The sequence below is a fragment of the Centroberyx affinis genome, unplaced genomic scaffold (genome assembly GCF_046629955.1).
Source record: "Centroberyx affinis isolate AG114_WGS23_722 - 3 ecotype Tasmania unplaced genomic scaffold, CSIRO-AGI_Caff_v1 ptg005361l_1, whole genome shotgun sequence".
In the NCBI taxonomy this organism is placed as follows: Eukaryota; Metazoa; Chordata; class Actinopteri; order Beryciformes; family Berycidae; genus Centroberyx; species Centroberyx affinis.
The window spans coordinates 32,653-58,787 of record NW_027282676.1 but is presented as its reverse complement, the minus strand read 5'-3'; the positions used below and the strand labels follow the sequence as shown (position 1 = coordinate 58,787).

At 39.2% G+C, this 26,135-nt stretch overlaps 2 protein-coding genes across 7 annotated transcripts in view; both read left to right on the top strand.

Annotated features, from left to right (window-relative positions):
- The first annotated feature begins 1,487 nt into the window (after window positions 1-1,487).
- Window positions 1,488-14,479, top strand: LOC139667196 (interferon-induced protein 44-like). 2 transcript variants are annotated; one of them, XM_071546629.1, is made up of 8 exons: window positions 1,488-1,624; window positions 4,889-5,435; window positions 7,505-7,553; window positions 8,828-9,023; window positions 11,405-11,557; window positions 11,703-11,874; window positions 12,605-12,705; window positions 14,017-14,479. In XM_071546629.1, the coding sequence occupies exons 2-8, from the start codon at window positions 4,964-4,966 to the stop codon at window positions 14,209-14,211; spliced, it is 1,338 nt and encodes a 445-aa protein (XP_071402730.1). In that variant the 5' UTR covers window positions 1,488-1,624; window positions 4,889-4,963; the 3' UTR covers window positions 14,212-14,479. The 2 variants fall into 2 exon arrangements, with proteins under 2 accessions (XP_071402730.1, XP_071402729.1); XM_071546628.1 differs by having other exon boundaries at window positions 1,489-1,624; window positions 7,502-7,553.
- LOC139667195 (interferon-induced protein 44-like) overlaps window positions 1,533-26,135 on the top strand; it is a 49,761-nt gene continuing 25,158 nt past the window's right edge. For 2 of the 5 annotated variants that reach the window (XM_071546623.1, XM_071546627.1), the window contains exons 1-2: window positions 19,808-19,856; window positions 21,334-21,439. Coding sequence is in view for 1 of the 5 variants with exons in the window: in XM_071546626.1 (XP_071402727.1) it covers window positions 25,912-25,931 (20 nt within the window). In the remaining 4 variants the exon portion in view is untranslated. Of the gene's footprint in view, window positions 1,625-19,807; window positions 19,857-21,333; window positions 21,440-25,911; window positions 25,932-26,135 lie in introns of those variants that run through there. The other 3 variants (XM_071546625.1, XM_071546624.1, XM_071546626.1) reach the window with 3 other exon arrangements.

Sequence of the window (26,135 nt, the reverse complement as noted above, 5' to 3'; positions counted from 1 at the left end):
TCTCTAAATTTGTTTGAAAATGACTCTCTACAGCATTTATCTCCACCTCTTTATTCAAATGTAATATGTTCAGTAGATAATCATATATTTTGTATAGTTGGATTTTAAGCCTCTGAACAACGGTGTAAAGACAGTGGTGTAGCCTAAAGTAGTTTCATTGTCAATTTATTAAGTTGTGGTTTTGTTTTGTTTCTTTGTGAACTGCATTTGACCACATTATAGGCTGCACACCGGAGTATTTATTTTGAATTTTGAATTTTAATTTATTTTTACGTTTTTTATGAGCTGCGGCCCGGCTGTGCTGCTGTGTCACGTCACAGCAAAACAGTCATTTACATTTAAATCTGAGAGTAAAAACCAGCACTGTGTCAGCGTTTCTACCAGTCCACAGACATCAGAGTTCATTTAACCTTCAGGTGGTTTGGACCAGCCGCCCAGAGTCAACAAACACTCCCATCAACACTCAACATGCACAGCAGTGGTGGTGGTGGTCTTGAAGTCGCCAATAGCAATGTGTGGGGTGGAGCTGAATCAATGAGCCACATTAAGGATGCTGTTATGTGTCTGTGTAATAATTCTGCTTTACTGAAGCATAATATGACTAGTAAATATCAGCAGGTTCCTGAGTGGTAGAGAGTGAAACAAAGTGAACAGTCGGCGCGCTGCGGAGAAAAGCACAGGAGCGGGCCGAGGCTGAAGGCTCTTGCCACACCAAGGTCCATTCAAACATCTGACACTTTGTTTTTGCCTTGCTTATTGACTAAAAATAGGCTACACATTGGAAAATGTAATTTGAGACTTGGCCTAATTACTATTCGGTAGGGTGTTCTGGTAAAGTGGAGTTACTTCACACACAAAATAGACTCCTTATCTCTGATAGCCTATGTTACAACAGAATCGTGGTGATGTCAGGATCATAATAACAGCAAGACTCCAACAAAAAAAACATGCACTAACTCATTAAAACATGATAGAAGGTTGTTCTGATTGTGAAACAGTCCAACCTGCCCACCGTGCTGATGATGGTGGAGGGCAGAGTGTTGTTGCCATGACAGCGCTGAACGGTAGAGGCCAGCACTGGACCAGAAATTACACATAGAGCTTATCAGCTTTCTTATCATGACGTTTGAGATATCTAGCTCAGCTAACAGCCTGAATGAAAACCTTTGAACCACCAGATCAACCCAGAGCCTCATGACTCATGACCAGTGAGCCTGTAGAAGGATCCTGCATTTCTCTGCTGCTTGTTCCTTCAGCAGCATGGATCCTATTAAACTGTTCAGGTAGCCTAATTCTCCATCGATTTGTGTCTTCTGTCTTCTTTTTCAACACTAGACACATGAAAAGTCCTTATAACAGCATTAACACTGAAACTAAGCACAAACCAAAAATTTCTGGAAGACAGAAACTAAAGCAAGCAAAACCGGTCTGACACCAGAAACAAAACTCAGACTGAACTCCTCAGGGGGAGGATCCTAACAGTCAAAGGCTTCATGTTTCCTAGTTTTCTCATTTGCTTCACATCAGCTCCAAATCTGATTCATGTTGGAAAAAGCTGCTGATGAACCTGCTGCTGTTTCCCTGCTTTCATCCTCACATTCATCTATCATTAACTGCTCTGACTGTGAGTATTGATGCTGCTCTCACATATAGACTACACCTTTCAATATGGCGGCCACGTCATTTTATCGTCTCTCTATTTTACTTGAGCATTTATATTTTATGAGACTTTCAACTTTTACCTATCTATACTTTGTACTACTCTACATTTCTAAAACAGTCACGTAACTCTTGGCTTTATAGGATTTTTTGAAAAAACAATATTGTTTCATCCATTCATCTAAAAAACGAAAGAATCCAATTAGCGCGCGTCAGTCCCCGTCTTGATTGCATGATACAGCGAAATATTCTTATTTACTGATAGCCGACTCCATGTGCAGTTGGCATGTGATGTGTGATGTTCATCCCAAAATGACTCTTACTTTTAAAATTTACATCAGTGCACATGTAGTAGCCTAATCGACAGCGACAGTAAAGACATACAGTATATAGGTTCATATACATACACACACACACACACACACACACACACGTATATATATTTGTGAGGTGATATGATGAAAATATCTGGGATCTGTGTAGCCTACTTCTTCCACCACTGGTGACCTTAAGGGTGTTACATATCGTTATGTCTAATGGAGTAGAATATAGCTTGATAATACTTAATAATATCCTAATTAAAAAGCCCAGCGCAACATAAAGGAGGCTAGTAGTTTTTATATTGTGCCTGTTTTGTTCAATAGACTGCAGTCAGTAGTAACAGGCGGCTGTAAACCTTTTCTCTCTGTAACATTTGTTTCGAGTGCAGTGGCAGGAAAATAAAAATTGAAAGTGAAAGTTAGAGGTTGCATCTGAACAGTGTCAAGCTAGCTAGAATAAACATGATGACCTCTGGTAATAACTAGCCTACCAAAATAAAATCCTTATTTACTCGTTTGAACCTTTTTGGACTAATGGAAAGTAGACAACTGAAAATAAAGAAAATATTTAAGAAGGAATAAAGGAAGAATCTGAAATAAATTAAAATACAACTGCTGTTTTTTTCCCCAAAATGCCCTTCTCACAGCAGTAGCCATACAGGCACATGCAAGATGCCAAGAAGTTTGTCTACTATCTTATAAAAGTCAATTTCAGTGGCACAGTTGTTCCTAAGGGCTGTAAATCCCGGCCGGCTCTAAAGCCAGTCAGAGTAACACACTGAAATACACTTTTGCTTCTCAAAAATACCTCAAATTATACAACAAATACACTAGTCCTACTACTAACCCCAGGAACTGGAGCTCCCATACAGCCTTTAGGGGAATTGTGTATGGAGCCTGGCAGTGACTGTACTGAGGGAAACAATGTATTTCATGGAAACACATTTTAACTTCTATGTGTGACATGTTTCTGTGTGTGCACAAACAATATGTAAAACATGCATGCGAGTTGCATAAAAAGTGTGAGAATAGATGTTAATTGTGTGTGTGTGAGCCTTTTCTGAGCCTTGGTGTTGGAGAGCTTAATCCTCTGTTTCCTCCCTCCAGTCTGCAGACTGACGCTGGCAGAGCCATCAGCTCTCAGTGTGTCTGTTGTTCCTGACTAATAAAAACTCCTGGCAGGCAGCTGTCAGCAGGCAATGCATCAATAACTCATCCTCATTTTTTCATCTGAAGTAACTTTTAATCAACAAATCGACCCATAAAACCTAAATATCTTTATTCAACAAAAGATCAGAATAATTAAACTAAACAAATCAATGTAATCAACTAAATTCAATTAATTATGGCAAGTGAGTGAAATCAGTTTGAAAGTTAAGATAAATTCGTATTATTCAATGATTTGTGATCCTGTCCACAATTCTGTACACAATTATCCTTTTTCAGTGACAAATTTTACGCTTTTATTTTGGAGGCAAAATATGGTAGCCTACTTCCGGTGTTATTTCGGCTATCAGCTGCAGCATGAACTGCTTGACTGTTAGGGTGACAAGTCACAAATCCACAAGAGAATCTGCATTTAAACTGACAAAACATGTTAAGACTGATCACTTAATTTAAAATAATCTACAGATTAGGCCTACTGTTATCTTGAAAAATGCTGTTTTCATGTTTTTAAATCGTAATAACTGTGTTGTATTCTTACTACTATTTATGTTGGTTGAAACAGCTCTGTTTCAACCAACATTTTCAACCAACATTTTGTTTAAGCCAAGTTTTATTCTATTTTAATCCTCTTTTTGTGTTTTTTATTAATTTATTTGATTAATTAATTAATTAAATTTATATAGGCTGTCTATATATTTGTATGGGAACCTCGGAAGCTTAAAAGAGTTCACTAAACAATCTGGTTTGTTAACAATAATTTTTCAGGTGTATATTGTGTCATAGTAATCTTCATTTATGATTTACAGTGTTGAAGCAGTGTTTTCTCATTTGATAAGATAGTGAAATGTGATTCAGAAATATTGTTATCGTCCTGACAGTGGAAAATAGCCTCATGAAGGGTCTTTCTGACATCAAATCCTGGATGTCCCAGAACTTTCTCCAACTGAATGACAACAAATCAGAGTTTGTTTTATTTGGACCCCCTAACTTTTCCAGCCATTTGTGTGACAATCACAATTAGATAAAATGGCATTCCCCAGATATGTTTGTCATGGTAATTTGGCTGATGCAGCATAAAATGGTGATTTTGGAATTTTAAGGGTTAATTTCTATGGTGACAACATGTTAACCTTAACCGTCACAACTCAACTGCTTTGATCCTTGCTGCAAAACTTCTCGCCTCTCGCCCTTAAGGTAAATCTGTTTATACAGAAGCTAGCCCAATGGTAAAAATATCTCGACCATCCTTGAACATTGATTTGAATAGGCACACCCACTCTATTAATTAAAGTTCTGTGGGGTCAGCTACAGAACAGCAGCCCTGATGCTGGGAGGGTTTCAGTGTCTTGCTCAAGGACACTTCAGCAGGGAGGAAGCTTGTTGACACAGCTTGACCTTCTGAGTGAAGGGTGATTTCCCTACTCATTACCCCATCCTGCTGCCCATCAAACAGTAGAAAAGTTCTCAACAGGGTATGGAATTGAAAAACATATGTTACAGTATATAGAACTGTAGTACAGTATAGTTCTGGCATATAATGCAGGAGGTCCGTGTTCAAATCCCAGGCACTTCTGCCTTGAGGAAACTGCTTTAGTGCTTCCTCATTGTGTTACAGCGTTGCTGAGAGTTGACTAGTGCAACCTGGAAGATACACCAAGAAATAAGTTCAAATCAGATATCCTTTTTGAAAAAAGCTGAAAAACGATTTCTCTTAAATGCAACTCTGTTTGTTTTGGATTCAGAGACCACAGTGAGTGAACTTCAGAGGCTCCAGACAGTCAGGATCCTTACGAACCCTAGCAGACCAACCATCCACCATGAACCCCAGTCTGACCAAGAGCCAGCAGAGAGCGCTCTGCTCCCAGCTGGGACATGTCAAGCTGCAGCTGCTATACAAGGCCAGCATCCATGGTTTCACCGGCGCAGCCTTCCACCAGCAATGTGACAACAAGGGTCCCACAGTGTCAGTGGGCTATAATGCCTCTGGCTTCGTCTTTGGAGGCTACACCAGTAAACCTATTAATCAGTCTGGACAGTACATACAAGATGACCAGGCATTTCTTTTCACCTTCAAAGGAGAAAATGTTCTCAAATATCAGGTCACCAGTTCTGGTTATGCAGTGAGAATGTTGAATACCAGTGGTCCTTATTTTGGAGAAGATTTGGTTCTTGTTAATAAAAGCCAAGCAGTAGTCCATAGCAATCCAGGAAATTATTACAACTTCGCTGCTGCAGAAATGCATGGGAACGACCTCCAGCTAACTGAGTGTGAAGTCTATCAAGTCGAAGGTGAGTTCAATGTAAACAACTGAATTTTGATGCTCAGTCATTCCTAGCCAAATATCAATGTAAATATGACATGTACTGCATTTATTAGGAAAACATATTCATTTAAATATCACTTTAAACAGAAATCATATTTGGAAACCACCAACTACATATATGGCAATACATGTATGTATGTTTATGGCAAAACAAACGCTATGGAGCATTTTATATTTCATTTTTGTGGCCACCATTATTAAAATGCAAAAACTAGTTCCAGCCATTTAGGTATTCCGTTACATTTCTTGTTCATTAGTCTAGCACCATAAGGCAATATTTTCTAAGGGCTGTGAATGGCACTTCCATAACTGGGCCATGATATGTTTCACAACACATTAATGAATTAACATTTATGACATCTTCATTACACATTTGGGTAAAATATTTTGATCTGTGTACATTATTGGTTAGTAGGGAAATTTCTGCTGAATTTAGCCATTTTTAACCGATTACTGCCTCAGTCCAAACAGACATTGTAGCTTTCATCAAGTTCATCACATGCCTCATCAGCATTGCTCCCACCACATTTCTGTCATAGTGTTTGATGCAGTTAGAGTATTTTATCTATTATCAATAGCATTTCTCTTTTCAAGTTTCACTCATGTAAAGGTGCAGCCACAAGCCCATGGTACAGTAAAACTTCAGTTTTCATTAAAAACTTTTAGAGGAAGTTGTCTCAACTCCACTCTAGTTTTCATGAATCAAAATTACATCTTTGAGATTTTTCAATCTGGTTTTACAACATCGCACACAAAGGGGACTGCCCCCATTAAGGTAGCAAATGATCTATGGAATTGGAGTTGGCATTAAGGACACAGCACTAAAATTAGAAACTCATCATTATACACAGCAGACATTACCTGAAGGGTTTCATGGTGCAATTTTAGGTCCCATCCTTTATTTCTATTTGCATGCTCCCTCTTGGCTGCATTATCCCTGGACGCAATGTCTCCCTCCACTGCTATGCTCACGATACGCAGCTATACCTCTCCCTGAAATCCAAAAATTCTGAAAACGTCATCACTCTTAAAGAATGTCTTGATGCTGGCTTGATGGTGTTGGATGCCTCAGAATTTTGTACCAGTAAATGAAGACAAAGCATAAATAGTAGTGTTTGCCATCATAATGCCATACATTTTATTCAAAATGAACTTGACACCCCATCAGCTAATATAATGTCATCTTTAATGTTGACTTTGCCTTTGATGTTCATGTAAACAGAGTTATATCTCTGACCATTAGATGCCTGAGTGCAGCCTTAGGTTCCTGGGCCAGGCCGTCTGGTCATTGCTACATCTAGACTTCAGACTAAAGGAGACCGGTCCTTCACCATCAGGACTGACAGAATCAGTGTGATCGTTTGACTATCTTCTTAAGACAAATATAACAAACAAACAAGATGACACATACTGTAGACTTAGGCTTCCCAACACCAAGTAGGCCAACTTGTGATTTGATGGTTTTGAATGTGTTCTTACTGCTCTCTCCTTGCTTTACTGTCTGCACTGCTACTTTTCAATAGAAAATTTTAGCTTTTTTGGCCCTCAAACTGCATGTAGGGGGATAGAGGGGAACGTCCTTTATATAATCTGTTGACAGAGAAAGGGTAAAAGTGATTTTTGCCTTTTATTTTGAAATCTCATCATGTAATTATGTTAATCAATGTTTCATAATTGTTAAATATAATTGTTACAAATGCTGATTGCTGATTTATTAATATTATAAAACGTGTTGATTTTTTTGTGACATTTTTGTGTTGGACTTTAAAAAAAAAAGAGTTGTTATAATATCAGTCTTTTCAAGCTACGTTCATTACTTGACTGTGTATCTTTTAATTTTGTCACTTCAAAGTTTGTACTTGTAAAATATCTTAAAGGGGAACCTGTTACCGTTCTCTTAATCTTAACTTTCATATTACTTTACTTTTGTGCCATATAAACCCCTCACAATTAGCCTTTTATAGCTGGATGAAGATATTTTTGACACATTGGGTCAAATCTATTAAAGTGAAAGTTGTTTTTACTCTTCAACAGAAAGAAAGGACCTAGAGAAGCCATGGAGGACCATAGTCTGGGAATCTGAGTAAGCTGGATAGATGCACCATTCTGTGCAATATTATTATGTTAAGCTTTGCAATGCTTTAATATACTACAACTTACTATACTACACTATGCCACTATGTTCCATGCACCATAACATTCCATGCTGCTATGTTTTGTTATGTTTACTATGCTGTACTAGATTATAATGAAATCAGTGTCTCTCTCGACACAACATACTATTCTATGCTATTTTTTTGTTATGCAATACAATGCTATCTATAGAGGCCATGCAGTTTTGTCACAAGTCTCCCAGCAACCACGGCTGCCACCATCATGGAGGTCCATTGGAGAATTAGCTGTGCACAAATACTGTCTACCAACCAGGCTAGAAACAGAGAGCTAACTGATGCAGCTTGTTGTGGTGTGGCTATAGATCCATTCAGTAATTCAGTAACTCAGTAAAAGTGAATAGTGTGATAAGGTGGATTTGTTTCCAAATGTAGGTTACTGTGACACAGTAAACTGTCTTGTCTTTAGCCCTAGTCTCGACTCCAAAACACTCTGAGTTGTAGCTTGAGAAGAGTCAGCTCAGTTTACCTGAACAAACTGTTAGCTAGCTAACTAGCCAGAAGGGTCATTTAGCAAAGACACTGATATTAAAGTTGCTGTAGGCAACTTTGGAGAATTGAGCAAGAATATCATATTAATATGGTTACCTGTTAGATAGCACAATATCAATCAGATTTATCAGTGATGAAATCATCAGTTCCCCAAAACAGCACAGACATTAACCATGTCTAAATTCTGTTGAGATGCACAAGCTGCACATTTCAGCACAGAATCAGCTTTCCACAGTCACTGTTGACAAGATTTGTGGACTTCCAATATGGCCGCCCGATGGAGCATTACGTCACCTGAAAGCCAAGCCTAGCTTAGTTTAGATTATAATGAAATTAATGTGTGTCTATTATAGTATGCAATAGCCTACTTAGATGTATGTAACCTACGTAATCTACATAGATTGAAAGATGACAATTGCAGTTTTTCCTTCAGCAGTACCTTTATCTAACCTCTGTATTATATATCAGTGGCTCAATCCTGATCCTTGAGGCCCAGATTACTGCTGGTTTTTATCCTACCGGCTAATTAATTGCATTCACCTGGCATCCCAGGTGTAAATCAGCCCCTTATTAGATGGCTTAAATGAAAACCAGCAGGGCTCTGGGTCCTGAGGACCAGGTTTGAACCACTATAACAGAAGTCTATATTTACAACAAGCTGAAAAGGTTTATTTATCTACTCTTGTTCCAACAGGAGGAGGAAGGGGCTGATGGACAGTATTAAACTGTACAAGCCCACACACAGTTCTGTGTCCCAGGCTCGGATCCTGCTCATCGGACCGGTAGGAGCTGGGAAGTCCAGCTTCTTCAACTCCATCAACTCTGTGTTCAGAGGCCACGTCACCAGCCAGGCTATCGCCGGCAGCTCTGGCACCAGCCTAACTACTCAGGTCAGTTCCTGCTTCTTACTGACTTCCATTTGAGGTGGTTTCAAAATGAGAATTCACCATCTGAAAAAACAGCAGCCTGTTGCACCAGTTAAACCTAAATGTCCATTCCAATGAAAAACACAATTTTCTAGCTTTCTGCATGGTTATGAGGCATTTGGGCTGTAAATTGGCATGAATGAATACTGAAAATCAGGGTTTGTGTTATTTTAAATAAACATTGTATGACCAAAGAGACCAAATATTGCTTTAACAGTCTGTAATGTCACCAAGATGTCTATTGAAACAGGACTAAAATGATCAGCGCACCCTTGAGTTCGTAAAAACACAGCAGGGTAAAAATATATTACCTGACCTCCCCTACAGAAACTAATCCCATCTGAATATGGCTACAGGCTGGTTTGAACGTAAATTCTTCCTAAATCTGACTTTACACATTACTAAAATTGTAATAGTTGCACCAACTGAAATAGTTACAACATAAAACTTACACTCTTTTACATGGCCAAAAGTATGGCATCCCTTCTAATTAGTGGATTCAGTTATTTCATCCATGCCCATTGCTGACAGGTATATAAAATCAAGCACATAGCTATGCAATCTCCATAGACAAACACTGAACATTAGAATGGGCCGTACTGAAGAGCTCAGTGACTTTCAACGTGGACCGTCACAAGATTCCTCCTTTCCAACAAGTCAGTTCATCAAATTTCTGCCCTGCTAGAGCTGCCCTGGTCAACTGTAAGAACTGTTATTGTGAAGTGGAAACATCTAGGAGCAACAACAGATCAGGCGCTTGGTCAGCCACACAAGCTCACAGAAAGGGACCGCCGAGTACTGAAGCATGTAGCGCGTACAAATCGTCTGTCCTCAGTTACAACATTCACTACCAAGTTCCAAACCACCTCTGGAAGCAACGTCAGCACAAGAATTGTTCGTCAGGAGCTTCAGGAAATGTGTTTCCATGACCCAGCAGCCACACAGAAGTCTAAGATCACCATGCACAATGCCAGGTATCGGCTGGAGTGGTGCTTGCCGCCATTGGACTCTGGGGCAGCGGAAACGCGTTCACTGGAGTGATGAATCACGCTTCACCATCTGCCAGTCCGATGGATGAATCTGAGTTTGGCGGATGCCAGGAAAAAGCTATCTGCCCGAATGCATAGTGCCAACTGTAAAGTTTGGTGGAGGAGGAATAATGGTCTGGGGTCAGTTTGGGGAAGGCCTTTTCCTGCTTCAGCATGACAATGCCCCCATGCACAAAGCAAGGTCCCTACAGAAAGGGTTTGTCGAGATCCGTGTGGAAGAACTTGACTGGCCTGAGCCCTGACTTCAGCCCCATCAAACACTTTTGGGATGAATTGGAATGCAGACTGTGAGCCAGGCCTGATCGGCCAACATCAGAGCCGACCTCACTAATGCTCTTGTGGCTGAATGGAAGCAAATCCCTGCAGCAATGTTCCAGAATCTAGTGGAAAGCCTTCGCCAGAAGAGTGGAGCTGTTATAGCAGTAAAGGGGGGACCAGCTCCATATTAATGCCCATAATTTTGGAATGAGATGTTTGATGAGCAGGTGTCCACATATTTTTGGCCATGTAGTGAACCTCCTAGTAGCTGTAAAGTATTCTGTGAAGTAGCTGTTGGCATGGTTGATCTATCTATTTATCTAAGTCCATCAAGGCTCAAACGTAGGTTTTATTCTCATTTTACATGGCAGCAACGTCCTCCGCTTCTGCTTGCATGACATTACCTTCCACTGCTATGCCGACGATACTCCACTGTATCTGTCAGTAAAACCGAATGACCAAGGCTTTGGTCATGGTAAATAAGAAAAACTAAGGTAACTTAAGCTAAAAATTAAAATTCCACTCACGGTAGAAATTTCCTTTGTAGAAGCTGGGAATTAAACTCCGGTCACTGGCATTGAAGACAAATGCATACACAAATCCACCACCCCGACTGCAACACCCTCACTTTCCACCATGCTACTTCAATGTGACACTACCTCCTGTTTGTAGTCGCCTATTTCATGTAACCGTTTCGTTCTGGGCAAATGGAATTTTAACACTTAACGTGCCACCAACACGTGATTTGGTGTTAAGTTGTGTTCATTTCACATATTTGTGTGAGATTTGGTTGAACCCACGACAGAGGTATAAATTGTCGGCACGTCTTCATGTTGTGCTGTACACAACGCAAATCACCCAGACATTGCAGAGTTATAAAAAGAGGCCTTACCCATTTATTTTCCCAACCCACATTTTCCAAGCCGGTCTGGAGATTCTTCCAGCCACAAGCCGCCTCTCTAACCTCTGGGCTTCTTTTTTAAAATCTTTTAAACAGCACTCTGACACTGATCAACTGCACCACTTTGCACCCCACAGTTTCGCACCTACTCTGTGAAAGCTGGACGAGAAGGAAAACCTCTGCCAATCATCTTGTGCGACTCCATGGGATTGGAGGAAAGCATGGGGGCGGGGCTTGATGTGGATGACATCAGCAGCATCCTGAAAGGTCACATTCCAAACAGTTATCAGGTAGAGATTGCTCTTACATTTCTCTATTAAAGCTTTTCCTTGCTTTCAGCAGAATATTAACATGTGGCAGGTGATTTGCTCATAGGAACCATCTTGTTTGTTTCTATGAAACAAATTGTCTTTGTCTTTCCCCTGTATGGCTCAGTTCAACCCCTCTGCCCCTCTGCATCCGGAAGCCCACAGCTATCGCAAGTCTCCAGAGCTTAAGGACAAGATCCACTGTGTGGTCTACGTCATCGACGCCTGCAAGGTCTCCATCTTGCCCGCTAAGCTGGAGGAGAAGCTGGCCGCTGTCCGCAGGAAGGTCAACTTAATGGGTCAGTCAGTCATACCAAAGGACCACAGTCCACAGAGTTCGGTCAACATTTGAAAAAAGTCCCATGTACTTTTACAAAAGACATATATGCATATTCTTACAAAATACCAGAATGAGTCTGTATGTTGTCAGAATCTCTCTCGTACAATAGCACAGTGTGTGTATGTCTACAATAGAAAACACATAATTAAAACAAATTATGGTACACTCCAAAGAATAGTAGCTAACTTAAAGCTACACTAATCGATTTTTTCTGACCACTACAGGGTGACAGAAACCGCAACACATATCGTAAACACACACAGCAAAGCTACTGGCTACGGAAGCCCTTAAGGACAAACTGTGCATGAAGGCTAATGGCTAAAATAAACGTACCTACAGAGAAATGTCGCCGGTTACCAGTTTGGCTTTGCCAGATTTTTCTCCTGCTGAAGGTCACATGTCCCACAATGACAAGTGAAAAGGCAGGTAGCAAGTTTACTAGTTGAAAACGTTTACTCGCTCGCTTTATCGATTCACCATTACTCGGGCCGACTTTGACAACAAGCTTTAGGAAAGAGGTGAAAACAACAACGCAGCTGCTGCTGTGTGTCTGTTTGTTTATATCATTACGTCTCATAATAATTATACAAACTAGATACATTGTTTTTTCAAGACAGAGAAAGGTGTTCTTCAGGTAATGAAGTTTTTGTGTTTTGGAAATTAACTCTTTGTGTTCTGATGTTTTCCAGGGATTCCCCAGCTGGTCCTGTTGACTAAAGTAGATGAAGCCTGTCCTGTTGTGGCAGAGGACCTGAGGAACATTTATAAGAGCCAGTACATTAGGGACATGGTGAGATCTACTTTAAATTCACCTTCAGGTGATGAGGTTTGTGTTATTAGTTAGGCACTGATGGAGGGAGCTGGCGGTCATCACGGCACTGTTGGCACTTAACTCTCTGTTGGGATATTTGTTTCCTTGATTAAAGCAATATTCCACTTAGTTTTAACATGGGGGTTATGTGGCCCTTGACCGCCATGAAAACCAAAATATAAACTACTCACCAAGATCGGATGCAGCTGGAAGAGTTTGTAGCGTTCAGATTTATAATTCCCATTCATTTGGAATGGGAAAACTTACATTTAACAAGTTTGTGAATAGATTCAACAAAATATCCTGCTTTTAAGAGAATAAAGCAGTCGGTTGTCATTTTGCATTTCTATTCTTGGTTTACACTAAAATTAGCATTAGTAATTATTTACAAATAAAAGTAGATCAAACAGGAATCATCTGTCCTAAATGCTATACCTCCTCTATGTTCTCTTCTATCAATAAAAATGCTATTTGGGGAAATTCTGTTCTAAAGCATTGGACCAACAGTCAATTGAAAATCACAGTAGCAGGATCTATTGTTGAATCTGTTCACAAACGTGTTAAATGTAAGTTTTCAGGCTATTTCTGTGGCCTCATTCAAAAGTACAAACGCTACAAACTCGTCCAGCTGCATCTGATCTTGGTGAGTAGTATATATCGTCAAGTTTGTTTGAGTTTATCTAAATAAATTCAAGCCTTGCTGGTCAGGCTTGAGTGCCTGAAGTGAGCCTTGTATGGCTCTCTTCCTATTTTGACAATTTCACTATTTTTCTCAAAAAGCACCTTGTAGCACCTGGAGTTTGTGATATTTTTCAGCACTTGGCCACTGTTTGAATTGATTTCCATGTCAGTTTCTTTTATCTACGTAATTCAGTTCTGATCTTGTATTTTTGTGTTTGTTTCTTTGTTTCATTTGCACAAACAAAATTTTTTTTTTGTCTCTTCCTCCTGGGTATAATCATTGTGTATGTGCAAATAAATAGACTAAACCAAACTAACCTAAACTAAGCTCAGTAAGCAGTGTTGTAGTACTCGAGTCCTGGACTGGAACTTGAATATTAATGACTCTGACCCCCCCCCCCTTAACCTGGCAGGATGACAGGTCACCAAAACGAATCCGAAGAATGAATGAATCAAATACAAAAATGCAACAAAGTCAACTTTTCCACTGTGGTTCAAACCAAAGAAAACCACCTGGAGGTTTGATCGCAGCCTGAACATAAACTGCCCTAACCTACATGTCCAGGCGGTGGTTTAGTGGTTTTGTGGTTTTGTGGTTTTGTGTTCCAGGTGCAGGAGGTCGGCGCTCGGCTCGGTGTGCCGCTGTCCTGCGTTGTTCCGGTGAAGAACTACTGTGAGGAGTTGGAGCTGGACCTGAACTGTGACATCCTGCTGCTCACCGCCGTGCTCCAGATGCTTCGCTTCGTCGACAACTACTTTGATGACCTCAGTGACCGATTCAGCAACCCGGAGACTAAAGAATAGGAAGGCTTATAGCAACTGATGTAATGAATTTGGAAGGAACTGATGATAACTTGTCAAAATGTAATGAAATGTCCCTCTAAATGAGTCAAAAATATAATGCAGGCTGATAGTCATGATTTTTTGAATGATAATGTAATACATTTTTACATTAACTGCCAATGATTACTTTACAAGGGGTGTAACTTGTAACTGTATTACAATATCAGATGTTAATACATTATCTGCCAATTTATTCCATTAACAGGTTTTATTAAATTTTTGACACATGGTGGAGTTTATTACAATTTGAAGTTATTACATTATCCTACACTTTTTGCATTATCAGTTACTATGAGGATGCAGGGTTATTCTTTGCTGCAGCATGACTAAAACAGCTTGAGATAAACATTTGGCAGTAGGCGTTAGATCATTTTGTGTCCTGTACTGTGTAATTTAGACTGGGTGTTCACACCCAGCATGTTCTGAGCGGAACTCTTCAGAACTCTGCAGTGTTTCCTCCTTTATTTCAGTGTGTTTGTCCAGGTGAGAACGATGACCTTTGAACTCTGGTGGCACCAAATAACGGCACCGAGAGTCTCAGTCCTCTAACAAGAGAACTGTGGTGTGATTCATTAGGAGTAATGCCACATTCATGTCATATGGGGAGAAGCGTAATAATTTTGTTGCTACAACTTGGAAGCGTTCACGTGTTTCACTCGGAACGCTCACATCCCAAAAAAATTTTATTTATTAGTTTAAACCAACCATAAACAAAGTGCAGCAGACCTTACTCACTGTAACTCACTGTAAGTACTCTTTATTGTATTACTGTGAAAACAACCGATAATTTGGATTTTTATTGTCTTGGACTGCTGACATCGATGGATTTGCTGCAGTGTGTTGAAACGTTTCCGCAATTCGTGGCGCAAAATGGGAGAAATCAGAGCCCGCAAAAAAGCCACTAGGAGGTTGATTGGTCGTAAATCCCATATGACATGAACGCGGCATGAGAATTTAATCCAACCAACCACAGCAAATAACCCCAAAACGCAAGGGATTATGGGTAGAAGGAGAGAGCGTTAACATCTGGTAGCCAGCAGTTCATCATGCTGGGAAAAAAGATAAAAAGGATAAGCAACACAGAAAATGATAATCAAATACAAACTTTATCTAGTCTGAAATTTTGACTGCTGAACAGGAGTCAGAGTTAGACCTCTTGCTATTCAAATACTACTGTGTCTATGTGCTATGTGCATTTCCTTACATACATTTCCAATTGCTGAGTCTCCTCAGAACAAACCTTGTAATCTCCCAGATTCCCATGGAGGAAGAACAGCACAAATGGTAGATGGCCTGGTAAACTTTACAGTAAAGTATTGTAACTGCACTCAGAGTTATTGTAACTGCATGACAGTAATCACAACTGAGCTTGTAACTTGTAACTGAAATAGTAACTAACTGTATTCAAGAGTATTGTAACTGAAAGAAAACAATTCACAAGTGCACATCTTGAGTCACATATGTGTTTTTGGTGTTTTGTGTCATTACAACTATCTCCCCACACCTCTGATTCCCACAGCACCGCTACAATTCCATTTTTGATCATGTACATGGCCATAGGCGGGACATGGCTACAGAGCTAGCCAATCAGATTCGATTGTCAAAAATGATCAAGTCTGCATAAAAAATCTCACATGGTAAAAGACAGCAAATCCAGTTCATTCTTTGGAGCTGCTGTTTTTCTAATGTGGGATTTTCATTCTTTTTCAGTGGAAGTTGTTTTTCATATTGTACAAGAATGAATGGCAGCAACTGGCTTCTTCTGAAGAGGGGAAAACAAGACTTGATGTCTCCAACCACGACTGAGTGCAGAGACAGAGAGGAAGCTGGACTGTTGGTACTGAAAACAATCCTTTCCTTTAACAGGAAAGACTAAACAATCATTGAAAACTAAGAATATGCAACTAAAGTCAATACATCACCTGTATGTTTCTAAAGCCATTTTGGAGACTCTCTGCATCATCACTGCAGATGTGTGACATTCTGTTAATGCTAACTGTTCAGTCATTAAAATCTCATTTCATTTCCCATGTGTCCTTGTTAGTGAAAGACCAAGGAAACAAAGAACATCTTTTCTGTTGTGATCACAGCAAACCAAACATTTCACAAAGTAACGTCTGCACTTGTGTTGCGTGCATACAGATACATACAAGTATTTCAAAAAAGACAAATTGAATACTTCCAGGTGTGGACTGTAAAGGGGGAAAAAAAAAATCAAATCACTCAATTGAGGCTCTGTAGCAGTGCTTAATTTGTGCACCTCGTGGTTTTGGACTACCTGCATTCTGGTACTTATTTGTGTGGACCCGGCATCTCTGGTGGCATGAACGTTTTTTTTTTTTTTGTCTGCCATGTAATAATCCCTATAGTTGACTCTTCCTTTCCACTCCCTTCCAAAAACCTAATTGACTCATTTCCATATGAAGACAGGTGATTAACCTATTAGAAAGTAGCAACAAGCGCATAGTAATCACGTCACATGAGTGAGCTGCTCTGCAGAGTGTGTTATGGTAAACTTCAGACAGCGTCATGGCTAAAAGTTGAATTTGCTGTCCATATGTCCGCTGTGTGGACTATTTTTTGGAAACCTAGACAAGGTAAGCATGTTTTTGGGGGGTTTTTGTAAACGTGTTACAGTTCTCTGCCGTGATAATAACATCTAAATTCATATTTGCATAGATGAAAACAGAAATTATAATGGAGTGCGGACCTGTAAGCCCCACAATTAAACATGTGGGACATTGCGCATGTTATGTTGAGTGTCCAGAAATAATTAGGGCCCGAGCACGACCTCGTGCGAAGCCCTATTGTATTTCGTTCATGGTCTTTTTCTTCTTCGCTCAAATAAATCTGACTTTTGAGGGGCTAAACGTGCTCGAAAACTCACCGAACTTTGCAGACGCGTCAGAAGTGGCGAAAAATTATATATTTTATGGGTCTTGCGCATGGGCGTGGCAAAACGGCTCGATAGCGCCCCCTACAAAATTTCAACGGAGTATCCCTCGCCGTACATTTGTCCTAGACTTACGAAACTTGGTAGGTACGTGTATCATGTCCAGACTTAAAAAAAAGTGCGCCTAAAACCAACAGGAAGTCGGCCATTTTGAATTGATTGTGACATTTTTGGGCGTTTTTGGCCATTTGCAGGGGTCGTACTTTAACGAACTCCTCCTAGGCGGTTGATCGGATCCACGTCAAACTTGGTCATCGTGTATAAAAGACCTCGACGATGAAAAGTTGTGCTAAGCGTGAGTTTTCCTCACACGGCGTGGGCGTGGCGAGGCGTCAAATTTCCATGTTTCGCCACGAAACAGGAAGTGGCTTGTAACTGGCCTGTACATGGTCAAATCTGGCCCAAACTTCACATGTTGGATGAGAGTCCAGGCCTGAACACGTCTACATGCCAATATTCCGTTATAGTCATTGCGCCACCTACTGGCGACAGGAAATGCCATGTTTTATACTGTGGTGTACTGCTCCTAGCGGGTTGACCACATCCACCTCAAATGTGGTCAGAAAAGCCGTAGGACCTTGATGACGCTTCGTGGTGAAGATCGGGAGTTTTCGTTGAACGGCGTTGCCCTGGCGGAACGGCGAATTTTGATGTTTCGCCATGAAACAGGAAGCTGCGTTAACTTGAGTTTACATCGTCCGATCTGCACCAGATTTCACATGCTGGACAAGACTCCAAGCCTGAGCACATCTACGGGCCAATTGGGAGTCATAGGCATTGCACCACCTACTGGCAACACGAAACAGGAAGTGGGTTGTAATGCAACTGTACATGGTCACATCTGGTTTGATAACGGTCCAGGCCTGAACACATCTACAGGCCGATATTCAGTTATAGTCATAGCGCCACCTACTGGCAACAGGAAGTTGTGTGAACTTGAGTGTACATTGTCCGATCTGCACCAGATTTCACATGCTGGACCACAGTCCAGGCCTGAGGACATATACAGGCCAATTAGGAGTCATAGGCATTGCGCCACCTACTGGCAACAGGAAGTAAGCCTTTCGTGACAATCATCATTGAATTTAAATGGGATTTTCATTGTGTGGGCCACGACGACCGCTCAGTGTCCAGTAACAGCGCCGCAGCTGCAGCGGGTGCAGCACACCCCGACTTGCACACAGCTGCGAGGGCCCGCTCATCACTGCTTGCAGTTTTAATTGATAATATAATTGGTTGAGTGAAGGGCTATAAGCCTCATCAATGTGGGCTTTTCAAAACCAGCGCGGTCCAGCTGAGTGTCGCATTTAGGCCGACTTCTAGCTGCATGGCACGACCATGACCATTTCATTATTCGCTGACATTGTTTCCTACGTTAAAAGTAGATATCCTATGAAAGTATTTGTGTTGAATATTAATGTGTGTCTAACTACTCGAGCCAGAATGTCTGGTAAATGGTTGAAGCCATTGCAGTTTCCTTGATGTGTTTATGTATGATTAGGATATCTCGCAGCCAAGTGTGGGCATTTCTATGTTGTGCACAGTGCAGTTACATCTTTAGTCCACTACTTGAAGGGCAGGTTTGTAAAAACCCATCGGTTTGGCCAAAATGAGCATTATGTAGCCTATACAATAATCAAATATTGTTATAGGTCCCCAGTAGCCTAGTCGGAGCTCTAAGGTCATATAGTCTGTCATTTAGTAATGTTCAGGCTGTTAGGTCTACAGTAAGCTGTATGGCTGCACTGAGCACCACCGTGCCTCCAATGCGCTTGTTGTCTTGATATGTTCCGGAACCTTTTCCCTCCAGACCGACTCGCGGGAACACGACCACTTGGTGTTCCAGGACCTCATCATTTACAAATTAAGCACTGCTCTGGAGTCAATTCAACCAATGGCCGGAAAAGCCCTGTTGGTACATTTAACACAATAAGAGCACTCATGGCATATAAAAAGGGTCTCAATTTGTTTCAATCTATAGAACAAAAAAGGACAGTGGCAAAAAAAACAGCTGAATTAAATGTTTGCTACTTTTGCAAGCCAAAACCACTGTGTAGGAATTATTTGGACCCCAGCCATCTAGACCAGTGGTGAGAAGTAAGTGTATGTGTGTGTGTGTGTGTGTGTGTGTGTGTTTGCAGAAATAATGAGAAGTGTAAAAAAAAAAAAAAAAGTTAAACATGAAAATAGTTTAAATTCTTTGTGGATTTCCGGGTCTTGCTGATGCACCAGAAATGAGTAAAAACCACATCTACTAACATTATATTGATACATACTATGAAACTCTGAAGGTAATTCTCCATCTAGAGATAATTGTGCCTTCCTTTTTACCACTGGACACATGAAAAGCAACACATTGCTCAGACAGTGTGAATGTATTCAACTGTATGTGAAGCAGTGGTGGAGCTCAGTCAACTCTCCCAGGATTAATAAAGGTTAATTTTAAAAAAAAAACTGCAGGAAACTTCTGTTATAACACCAGCAGAGGAAGGGAAGATGTTAACAGTGTAACTATGAGAGAAAGAGGGGAGGTTACATTAAAACAGGGGGAGGATCCTAACAGTCAGAGGCTTCATATTTTCTAGTTTTCTCAGCTCCAGATCTGATTCATGTTGGATGAAGCTGCTGTTACCCCTGCTGCGTTCATTTGATTGTGAGTATTGATTCTGCTCTCACATTTAGACTACACCTTTAATATGGTTTATATTATAATGGTATTACATATTGTGGCTAATGATGTAGCAATAGCTTGATAATGCTTTTAAAATTAAAAAAACTTCAAGATGCTACTGGGCATTGTAACTTAGTAGTTTTTTTCATTTTGCCTATTTGATCAATAGACTGCAGTCAGTAATAATGTAGGTTGTTGTAAATCATTTCTATCAGCAACACCTGTTTTGAGTCTGTCAGGAAATGAAAATTAACAGTCAAAGAGTTCTGTCTGAACCAGTGTCAAGGTAGAATCAAAGATGGTGTAGCAGAAGGGAAAGTACGTGGCGCACGAGGCAGTAAGTCCATAATGAATCGGTGTCAATGGAAAAGTTGTACAAAATCTGAAATAGTGACCAGTTGAAGTCATTTGGGAATGACAATTTGGGAATTTGCTTTATGTGTCTTTGGTCTAACATGTAACATTATTTTTTTCAACAGAAGGTCTATTTAAAGACTGTAAATCTGGATTCTGATTCTTCATCTTGAAGTATCTGGATCAGAATGATCCTATCTGATGTTTTTTTGAAAAACTGATTCGAAATCACCAAGATAATTCTAATCACGATACAACGTCAAGATTCAAGAATCCATATTTGCTGTATTTGGTAAATATACCTACTTGTCCATCTGTTGGACAAATAATGTTTCAACATGTTAGACCAAAGAGACATCAGGCAACTAGATTAAAAAAAAACAAAAAAAAAAAAAAACAGCCTTATGTGTAGAATATTAACCTTAATATATTGTTCTCAAATACATTTTGATAGCATAGTATAGCTGTAGAAAAATGAGACCATTGTGGTCTAAATTGATTAAGTGTATGTGTTGCTCAATCTATTTCTCTCTGGGTACAATTTGGCGGAAATGTGCAGGACTGACTTGCAGCACAAAGACAGAGCCGCAACCAACCAAAACAGGAAGAGGACTCACTTTGCTCTACTTGTTCGCACGAAAGCGAATACAAGAGCAAGTACAGATGCTGTCCAGTCCCACAGCACCGCTCGGTGTGTTGCTGTAGCTAAAGTTACTACAGTCCTGGTATAATCAGGGTAACCACATCATTCACCCAATGCATTGTCAAGAAGAATGGACCCACTGTATACAAAGCTATCTTTCAGTATAGCAACTTGTTAGCCAAAACGTTTCATTGGCATTCCCCAAACTTAATAAGTTGAAGACGGAGGTTGTACTGGGCAGCTCCCAATGTGAATGTATTAAACTGTATGAATGTGAAGCAGGGTGGAGCACAGTCAACTCTCCCTGGATTAATAAAGGTTAAAAAAAAATCACAGGAAACTTCTGTTATACAGCCTTCAACAGAAGAGGAAGGAAACATGATAAATGTAAAAAAGTGTGTGAAAAAATCCTAACAGTCAGAGGCTTCATATTTTCTATTTTTCTAATTTACTTCACTCCAGAGTCTGATTTATGTTGGAAGAAGCTGCTGATTAACCGGCTGCTGTTTCCCTGCTTTCATCCTCACATTCATCTATCAGAAACTGGTTTGACTTTCACCTCCTTAAAGTGAGTATTGATTCTGCTCTCACATGCAGACTACACCTTTAATATGGCAATATTATAAGGATATTACTAATGATGTAGCCTATAGCCTGAACCTCAGGATGTTACTGGGCATAGTAACTTTGTAGTTTTTACATTTTGCCTGTTTTGTTCAATAGACTGCAGTCAGTAATAATGTAGGTTGTTCAATGTTGCGGATAGATATGTAAATTATTTCTATCCGCAACATCTGTTTTGAGTCTGGCAGGAAACGAAACTTAACAGTCAAAGTCAGAGTTCTGTCTGAACCAGTGTCAAGGTAGAATCAATGATGGTGTAGCAGAAGGGAAAGTACTCCCTGATTAGCCAGATGTGGCGCTTGAGGCAGTATGTCCATAATGAATCAGTGCCAATGGAAAAGTTGTACAAAATCTGAAATAGTGACTAGTTAGATGCAGTTTTAAACCTTTTTGTATTTTTACAGATATATAAGAGATAAATTATATATAGGTCCAAAATCACTGAACTTATCCTGTAATGGATGTGTTGATGCTACTGGTCGCTAAAGTTAACATCTGTCTACATCTTTTGGAAAGCTGAAGAGAGAGAAATCTTGTGCTTTGATGGAGCAGCCCATGGCTACACAATGCCATGGCATCTCCTGACCTAACCTTAACAGATAAGGTATTAGATTGCAAAACAAACTTTTTTTTTTATTTGCATTTTTGACAGATTTATATACAAATAATGAAACAAAAATAACAAAACATAATAACTAAGACATGATTAAAGAATAAATACATAATAATAAATAAAATACATGATCAAAATAAAGAATAATAATAAATCATAACATTAAGCTATTAGTTATAATAGCAGATAATAGGATACATTACCAAATAGCTAGGGTATGTAATAAGTAATATGTAATTGGAGGATAAATCATTTCAGTCTAGATAAACAATATACAATGTTTCTATAGAGGTTTAACTTATTATCAAAATGTGCTCACACATTTCACACATCTTACAGAGACCTAATTACTGTACACCCTTTGTTCTGCTCCCATTTTCCCCATCTTTCCTCAAAAAGATGGACTTGATTCCTGATTTTCATAGTTATAATATATATTATATAAAATTACAAGTTATAATAAAATTACTGGGTTTTTGATTAAACTTATATTCAAAATGTTTGAGATTTCTCTAATAGCCTTTTCCCAAAAGCCACTGATTATTTTACATGACCAGAATATATGACTGTGTGTTGCCATCTCCTCGCCACATTCTCTCCAGCATCTTGGTGTTACATTTTCTTTATATTTACTTTGAATTTGTGGTGTCTTAAAGTAACGGATTATGATCTTCCATGCATATTCTTTCCAGTATGTTGAACTTGACTTGTCGTTATATATATATCTTTGCACATTTGCTCCCAATCCTCTGGTAATATACTACATTGTAGTTCATTTTCCCATTTATTTTTAAGATTGGGGCATATTTGAGTGTCATAATATGCAGATTGCATTATTTTTACTATCTTTGTCAGGGACTTGGTTTCAACTCCACTGTCATACATCTTTAGTCAACAATCAATGGGTTTATGTTTTGAATTAATCTCTTTCCACATGTGTTAAAGAGATGGCTTCTCACTTGGAAGTATCTAAATGAATGAGAATTAGGTAGTCCACACTGTGAGGATAACTGTTCAAAAGACTTCATTTCTCTCTCCCCAAACATTTGCCCATATTTACATAATCCTTTAGACGCCCATATTCTGAAGGTTTGATTGATTGTGTTTGGTGGAAAGTCATTATCAGTTACGATTTCTTACAATAAAATCCTCAGTTAGTTTTTGTTTCTGGCAGATCTCTTTCCATACTCTTAATGTGTTAATCACCCATCTATTTTCTAGTCTCTTAATAAAAGATTTTTTATATTTAGAGAAGAGTAAGGCATTTAGAGGAATATCTCCACTATTTAGTTCCATCTCTCGCCACCTTGTTTGCATTCCATCTTGCATTCATACTCTCACAGCTCTTGCTTGCGGTGCCTGATAGTGGGCTTGCAAGTTTGGTAAGTCTAGGCCAGCCATTTCTTTCGGCAATTTCAGACATTTCATTTTTATTCTGTTTCCTACCATTCCATAAAAAGCAATCCCATTGCTTAAAAGTGCTAGAGGAGATATAGATGGGCAGTGCTTTAAAAAAAGAACAAAAATCTTGGCAGTATGTTCATTTGCACAATTCTTACTCGTTCCCAAGGGGAGAATGGAATTATAGACCATCTGTTTGGATCTTGCTTAATTGATATTATCAATTCCCCATAGTTTTTCAAATAAAGGTTGTCCAGGTTCTTTGTAAGGTTTATTCCAAGATATTTTATCCTTTCCACATCCCAATGAAATTTAGATTTCGATTTCATTTCTTCATCTATTGTGGCTCCCATAACCATAACTTCAGACTTACTTATATTCAATGTATACCCTGAGAGAGTTCCATTCTTCAATTACTTTCATTAGTTCTTGAATTGATTTCTCAGGATTGGATAGGTAGAGGATTATATCATCCACATACATAGACAATTTATGTGTTTGACCCGCTATATATATACCTTCTATTTTCTGTTCTAGCCTAATATATTCTGCCAAGGGTTCAATGCATAAGGCAATAATCAAAGGGGACAGCAGATCCCCCTGCCTAGTCCCTTTGGCTATCTTAAACGGATTGGACATTGTCCCATTAACTCTGACTCTGGCATTTGGTTGTTTATACATTGCTTCTAGCCAATTTATAAAAATGGCGTGTAGGCCAAATTTCCTTAATGTTTCCAAAAGATAGGGCCATAGGACCTTATCAAAGGCCTTCTCAGCATTTAAGGTAACCATTCCCACTGAAAAATTCTCTTTCTGTGATATCTCCATAATGTTTAGTGTTCGTCTTGCATTATCAATAAGCTGTCTTTGCCTAATAAAACCAGTTTGATCTGGGTTTATTAATTTCGGTATAATTTTTGTCAATCTAGTAGCTAAGATTGAGGACAGGAGTTTATGATCAACATTCAAAAGACTAATTGGTCTGTATGACGAACAATCTGTAGGGTTTTTGCCCTCCTTGTGTTTTATTGTTATAATTGCAGTGTTCCATGTCGCGGCCCACATTTGATTATCCAATGCCCAGTTGTAGCCTTTGCATAGGATAGGAATGAGGTCTTGCTGGAATTCTGTACAGAACTCATTAGTATATCCATCACTTCCGGGGGATTTATTTGATTTAAGCTTTTTAATATGATCATAAACTTCCTCCTCTGAAATTGCTTTTATAAGTGTTGTATTCTGTTCTTCTGTTACTTTGGGTAGGTTTAATTTTTGGAAGTTAGCTTGTCTTTATTCACCTGATTTGGAGTAGCATCATATAGGTTCTGATAGTACTCTGCAAAATGACTTACTATATCATTCCAGTCAGTTATTAGTTCCTTTGTATTTTTTTCTTTTGACTGTGTAATTGAAACCTTCTTTTTCTGATTTTTAAGTTTATAAGCCAATATCTTAGCTGCCTTAGGACCTCCATCATATGTTTTTTGTCTTGCAAAAGTCAGTGATTTATCTATTTCTAAGAGATCACTCTGCTATTCTGTTGCTGCTATTCTTGCCTTCTTCAAATTATCTAATACTGCAGCTCCCCCAGATGAATTATGTTTTTTTCCCTCTTTTTTTCCCTCTATTTTCTTTTCTAATGCATTTCTTTCCCTTTTTTTCCCCTAAAACTGGCATAAGCGATTATTTCACCTCTTAAAACAGCTTTAGCCCCTTCCCATAATATTAATGGATTTATATCTGCCGTATCATTGTTTTTTATATAATCTTGTAATCCTGTCTTAAACTCATTTTCTAAAAGGGGAGAGTTATTAAATCTCCAAATACAGACTCCTTTTTCTTTACTCCTTAATGTCATTTGTAGAGGTGCATGATCTGATAAATGTATTTGACCAACTTTAATATAAAATTAAATTTTAACTGTACATACATCTTTAGTAAACATAAAAAAATAAAAGTGTTTTCCCTCTTTGTCACGTATTGTATTTTCTACTACAATTGGAAGTAGAGGCGCATGCCTCAAGGAGAGGACTGACTGTGACTCTTGTTGCAAAGAAACATGCATAGCTGCAAGCATGTAGGCCTACTTGCTTTATGTCTGCACATCTGATATATAATAATCAGTTAATGACCACATCAAACCTCCACACGGGTATCAAAACCAAACATCACAGTATGATACAATACGGCCAACTAAAGCAGGGCACAGTATACTATGCAGAGTGATGTACTATATTCTATAGTTTATCGGCACAAATAAGACATGGATAGGTCAAATAGCAAAATAAATAGCCTATAAACACACAAATGTATGAGCATTAAATCAAAAACAGAGCACGCCAGGCTGCCTACAACGGATCGAGTCCTCATCAACAACGGTTAAAGTTACCCATCACATACAGATGAGCACAATAATTTCTCGGTACAATTAAGACATCAAATGCGAGGGTCACGTATCAACAAACCAGTCTGTAACAACACACACATGCATGAGAATTGTAAATTACAAAAAAAACAGGCCAGGCTGCCTACAAAGGAAACACCCATCACATACAATACAGTGCTAACTTGTTTCCTTGTTTTCTTTTTGACATGTCTGACTACAAAACAGAGAAATGAATCATGG